The sequence below is a fragment of the Egretta garzetta genome, unplaced genomic scaffold (assembly GCF_000687185.1).
Source record: "Egretta garzetta isolate BGI_Z169 unplaced genomic scaffold, ASM68718v1 scaffold636, whole genome shotgun sequence".
NCBI classification, from domain to species: domain Eukaryota; kingdom Metazoa; phylum Chordata; class Aves; order Pelecaniformes; family Ardeidae; genus Egretta; species Egretta garzetta.
This window is the reverse complement of record NW_009260012.1, coordinates 4319-10266: the sequence shown is the minus strand read 5'-3', so window position 1 is coordinate 10266 and position 5948 is coordinate 4319. Positions and strand designations below refer to the sequence as shown.

The window sequence follows — 5948 nt, the reverse complement described above, 5'->3', positions numbered from 1 at the left end:
CCTCAGCGCTGTGGGCACGGCTCCCACTCCCATGGATTTTCAGCAACGCCTGCGGTTTCAGAGGCACCGCTTGATTCAAGCTTTCCAAATCGGGACCAGAGGCCAGGCTCTTCTCCGCAGATCTCGCTGAGCCAACATGCACGTCTGTGACAACTGCTTCAAAGCTGAGGAGCCCAAGCCCAACCACTCCCTGGAACAAACTCCAGTTTCTATCCAGTCGCCTCCAGCAGAGCCGCACACGGATCCTGCGCGGGACCAACTGCCGATGCCCTCGGCCCGGCCTCTGCACAGAGGCGGCGTCCGTGCCGGCATGAGGAACCGCTCACTGACTGCTTGGCTTTGTCCTCCCCTCCTGAGACCCCCAGCAGGCACAGGTTCTGCTTGGGGCGTTTTCCCTGAGGATTTTTGGAGAAGTTGGCACCACGGGTTGCGTTAGGCGGAGCACTGCCCTTGCCTTCGGCAAGGTGGGATTTATGGAGCGGATGCCAGGGAACTCGGCCACTGACAGGACAAGGACTGCCGGCACAGCCCCGAGAAGGGGAAGGACTGGGTCCTGCTCCACTGCTAAAGCTCTCCCATGGCCTGGGAACTGCGGAGGCACTCGCAGCCTCCGGGTCCCTGGGCTGAGATGCTGCGAGGCGGGGAAGGGAGCCCCGCAGAGCCCACGTCCTCCGCGAGAAAAACCACACGCGCTGTGTCACACTCCAGTATTTTACGGCAAAGCCGCAGCCGCGCAAGGACCACGCGCCCAAGAGCCAGCAGCACGTGCCTGCGTTGAGCGGCCGGGCTCGTCCGGCGGCAGCGATGGCTCATCAACCCAGCTGAGCCGGCGTGAGCGGCCGAAGGCTCCGGCGCTGCCCAGAGGCGCAGCAGCTCCCTCCTGAAGAGCTGCCCAGGCCTCCCCGGTTTGTTAACTCGGCTCCAGGACTCGGGAGAAGCCTGGGTGTTGTTAAAACAAGACTTAACGCCGGTGTTTACAACCACGTTCCCTGTACTCCGGAACGGGGAAGTTGTGCTTTAGTAGCCAAGCTTTAATTAAAACCAAAGCAGGTGCACGAAAGCAAAACTCAAGCGAGATCTTGCCGACGCAGGTGAGAAAGCTCTAGAAGCCTCAGCAAGCGCAGAGCCAGGAGCAGCCGGTTCCCGGGGCTGCAGGCAACCACCCAACATCTCAGGAAGCAAACATCCCTCCCCGGTTTTGAGAGCGCAGTGACCATTTCAATATCAGCACAAACACTGCCCGACGGGCGCTCCTCCAGGAGATGCAGCCAGCGCGGCTCTGCCGGCCTCGCAGAGGTGCTTCCCGTGCCGGATAACTGAACGCCGACAGGCAGCACCGGACACACAACAGCCAGCGCACTCACATTGCATAAGGTTACAGCAAGCGTCAGCACCCTGCCCTCAGGAGCAGCAGACAACATTTTGGACAGGGAAGCCCACCCTGCTGACCCCCCTGTGCAGCCCCCGTGCGAGCCGCCCTGCGATACAGCATTGCCCCCCCGCCACGTGGACCAGCCAGGACCCAGGCTCGCCAGCGTCGCTGAGCCCTCTCAGGCCACGTGCCGCTTTCCTCGTGTGTTGCTTTTCAGAGCCAGGTCCCATCCCCTGGCATTGCCAGGGGTGGCTGCACCCCAGGTCCCCTGTCCTTGGGGACTGGGCAACTGGTGGGTGCCCTCTAGTGGCCCAGCACCCAGGGGATCGGCTGGGGAGATCCCCAGGGACCCAGTCCGTCCCTCCAGACAGGGTGCTGCTTCCCTTGTCTCAACGCCCCCCCCTGCCCCAGCCCGTCGCCCCTCACGGCGCCCGAGCGCAGAGCTCAAACGCCACCAGGCAGATTCCTGCCGCAGCAGAGGAGAGAGGAGCTTGCTCGTGCCAGCACCGGCCTCGCACCGAGCCTGCCCGCTGCCCTCCCGTGCCCACAGCTGCACGCCGAGGCCCCCTCCTTCTCACACAGCCCACTGATATGCAAACCGCACGCTCTGCTTTTAGCGACCGTTCACACAACGCCTGCTACAGGCGCCGCGCCAGGGCTTTCAGCTCAGTCGTTCGGGGTCTGAGCAGTCGGGAGCCAGCAGATCCGGGGCACAACTGCAAGACGCGGGCACGCCAGCGGGGAGCCGACAGCGGTCCAGAGGGGTTTCAAAACGTTTTGCCTTCCTTCCTGCCACGCTCACCAATTCACAAGGAATTTATGCAAGAGCCTCAGGGCCTGCGCAGCAGCAGGGCAGCTCTTCATCCTCACACAGCTTTGCTGCAAGCGCAGGCCACGCCGAGCCCCAGAGCTGTCACCTTCTGCCCCTTGCTGCTGCTTCTATCCCAGCAGGAGCATCTCCTGCCTCCCAAAACCAACGCTGCGGAGCATCCACAGCTTCACCAGAACTCCCAAATGCCCAGAAAATGACTGCTGAGGGGCCAGCGTGCCTTCAGCCCTTCCTCGGGTTGCTTTCTGCAGGACCCTGGTTCCCATCGCAGGCAGGGTCAGAAAGCTCCGGTATCTGCTGCACAGCAGGAGCTCTGACACGGGTGGGGAGCACTGCTTGCACTGCGCTCCAGACTGGTAAATACTCAGGAAAGCTTTCCTCCTTCCTGGGAAACACTGGTAATGGCAGAGAGACTCCCAGCTCAGTGTGAGCGCCCACGGCTGTGCCGTCGGATGGTCCCCAGTGCTCCGAGGAGCTGCTGTATTTATTCACTGGTATAAATTTGGCTCTAGGTTAAAAAAAAAAAAACCAAACAAACCACAAACTTTTGAGAAATTGCACAAGATTTTCTGCGTTTGGATGATGCTGGGAGTTAAGGCCAATCCTTCTCGCAGGCTTTCAGCTCTTTGTCTTGTGTTATTTTAGCTAAGTGCTTCCCCCCACCTTTCAATCTTTGCAGTCACGAGCCCGTCCGGTGCTTGAGGATGCGAGCGGGTTCCACTCCGACAGAGCTCCTCGCCCTGCGCCTGACAGGTGGGGATGGTTTTTTTTTTTTAAATTGTGTTTAGAAAAGCATTGGTATCTTCGATTTTTGTTTTATTTTTTTTAAAATCAAGTTCCAACACGGAGCAAATCCTCACACCGGAGAGCGAGAGCGCGCTGCGACCCCGCTGGAACGGTTGGCACAATTCTACTTTAAATTAGCGCTAAGCGCACTTTTTAGGCCCAATTTATTGCTGGAAGCTCCCTGCTCCGTCACACGGTTGGCAAGAGGTTACACCACGAGCAAAGTGCTCTCGGTTAATAATCAGAAACCCGCTGCTGTGCAAGAGCAGTTAGGAATAAACACTACCGTCTCATCTCTTCCCGGACAGCCACCAGCTGCTGTAAGCCGACTGCTTTGTGATCGCTTGCTTTTCTTCCGGGCTGAAATGCAGAATAGTCAGAATGGCAGTTAGAGTCTGCTGGCGCCCGAGAGAATCCGGCAGCGTCAAAAACCTGTAGACAATGTTCTTGAGGTATTCCAGGTTGGCTCCCTCCCTGCTCTTATCTCTGAAATTCTTCTCGATCTCGCTTTGAAGAGCGGACACCTCTTCCCGGTGCTTCTCCTCCTCAACCAAGATTTTCTCCTGCAGCTGGTGAACTTGCATTTCCAGCTTGTGCTTCTGCTTCCTCAGCGCTACGATTTCCACTTCTTTGCGAGCCAGCTGCTCCGCGTACAGGAAGAAGGTGGGCTCGCTGCTGGCGGAGAGATGGAGAGCCTGGGGGAGAACCTCTGAGGACTCGTTACCTGGCGAGTCACTGCTAGGCATGTCAGTCCCCGCCGCTAGGTAGTTTTTGGATCCTTGAAGCCCGTAGGGCAACGTGACAGATCTCAGCTGCTCCAGCTCTTGGTCCTTTTCCGCCAGCACCGCCAGCGCTCGGTCCCGCTGTTTGTGCATCTCCTCCTCCAGCTTCAGCGCCCGATCCCTGTAGTCCAGCTGGCATCGCTCTAACTCCTGCCTATGAATTTGCTGCAGCTGGGACAGTTCTTGCTTCTTGGCTTCCATGTCTTGCTGGTGCTGCTTCTCCATTTCATCAGAGGACAGCTGAAGCACAACGTACTTCTCTTTCAGGTCAGCCAGCTGCTCTTGAGCTTCCTCCAGCTCCTTAGCCAGATTGCCGTCTTTGGCCGACTTGTTCTTGAGGACCACTTGCGCCCTCATCTTGTACCTTTCAAACTCTTCCTTCAGCTGCTTCAGCTCCTGCTGGTAGTACAGAGCAGTGGCCTTCTCGCCATCCCCAGCCTCAGTGCCCTTCGGCAGCTCCAGCTCACACAGCTTCTCGATGTCCAGAGCAGGTTGACTCTTCTTAGCTGCTGCCTGCAAGAGCTTCTTCAGCTTCTCCATTTTATCCTTCAGAACATTAACATCAAGATTGGCTTCTTCTACGTGAATGTCCACAGGGGAGCGGCTGGAGGCAGCGATGGCCAGGGTCTTGTTCTCCAGGTCCAACTGTACGATGCGGTCCTTCAGCTTCTGGATGATCACTTGGTCTTTCTGCTTGGCTTTTTCGTAAGTGCCAAGGAGTTCGGACACTTCGGAGACTTGGCCCTCCAAGTCGGCCACTCGCTGCTCCTCCGTCTGGGCGCGCTGGCGGAGCTGCTCCTCTGCCTGGGCAGCCTGGGGGCAGAGAGACATGGTGGGGTTAATTAGCTCAACGCTCCGGGCAGGGGGCCTGCGCTTTACACGCTTAATTCTGCTCTGCTGAACGCCAAACAGGCGCAGAGCCATCCCTTCCCCTAGAGCCCTACACAAGCCACCACGCCAACTTGCCTTTTTGGGTATTTGTTTATTTGGGGATAAAATAAACTAAAAGCGGTTTTGGTTTTGCTCCCTGCTCTGCAGAGGCCCTGTTACCGGCATTATCTGCGTTGCTGTAGGTGGGGGTGGGAAGCAGCAAACTCGTGTCACAATCTGCTAAAGGACTTTTTTTTTTTTTTTTTAAAAAAAACATGCGTGTGCTCTAAAGTCTTCGTACATCAAACCGCAACTTACTTAACTGCTATGCTCTGTTGCACTGACGTTAATATAATTCAGTGGTTCCTGAGCAGCTACGACAAACACCCGGTGTTCAGAGACCTGACTGATCGATTCGTACCCTGGACAACGGACAATCACCACCGTGAACTAAACCACAGCCAGAGCCGGGTCACCTTCACCTCCGTCAGAGGGAAACTGTTAGAGACCACTTCCAGAAAAGGGGCGAATCGCATTAAATCAGCCCGACGCTTCAGATTAGAAAGAAGTAAAACTTGTTCCAGACTGCAAGGAGATGAGGAAGATCCCATTCCAGAGCAAATTCGGTTACTGGTGCCAACCCCCCGAGCAGATTGCCCCACAACCCACAGAGTTACACGGGTTCCTCTTTTCCACCACATCCCTCCTCCTAGCTCTTCGCGCTCCCCCTGCACACACCCAGGCAAGAGCCCTTCTCCTGCCTTTACCTTTCTTCCTTCCCTAGCGCACCACAAGCCTGACCGAAGGAGGTCGGTCAGAAGGCATTTCCTTCTTCTGAGCTCCTGTACTTGTACCTTCTATTGCACGAGACGGGACCGTGCTCGTTGCCATAGTGGGCCAGAGCAAAGGTCTCTCCTCCCAAGCCCGGCCGCTGTCACACCAGACGGTGATGCGTTCAGAACCACATGACATCGAGGGGGACAGTCACTGCGTAATCGCCTCAAAGGCTGCTCCCAAATCCAGTGGTCACCACCCCCTGAGGCACGACTTACACGCTGTATCACAAACAGCTTTTATTCTCCTCAGGGACTATCATCCCATCAATCAAAGCTGTGACACCCTCATTTATTTCAAACCTCTTGGACTCTGCGGGACTGAGAAGGGGAATCTGTGCTCCTCCAGCCCCAAACCCTGCCCCGAGTGCTGCTGATACATCCCGCAGAGCGAGCATTACCTTCTTCATCTCTTGCAGCAGCTGGACTTGGAAGTGGTTCTTAAGGCTGGCCAGCTCCTCCTGCAGGTCCTGCAG

The 5948-nt window shown here is 56.9% G+C and overlaps 1 protein-coding gene across 1 annotated transcript in view; it reads right to left on the bottom strand.

The window, feature by feature from the left end:
• Window positions 1-1768: 1768 nt before the first annotated feature.
• Window positions 1769-5948, bottom strand: part of GCC1 (GRIP and coiled-coil domain containing 1) — an 8492-nt gene continuing 4312 nt past the window's right edge. Inside the window, exons 2-3 of the mRNA XM_035896085.1 lie at window positions 5874-5942; window positions 1769-4582 (exon numbers count right to left, since the gene is read on the bottom strand). Of these exons, the coding sequence (XP_035751978.1) occupies window positions 3278-4582; window positions 5874-5942 (1374 nt within the window). The 3' untranslated portion in view covers window positions 1769-3277. The remainder of the gene's footprint in view (window positions 4583-5873; window positions 5943-5948) is intronic.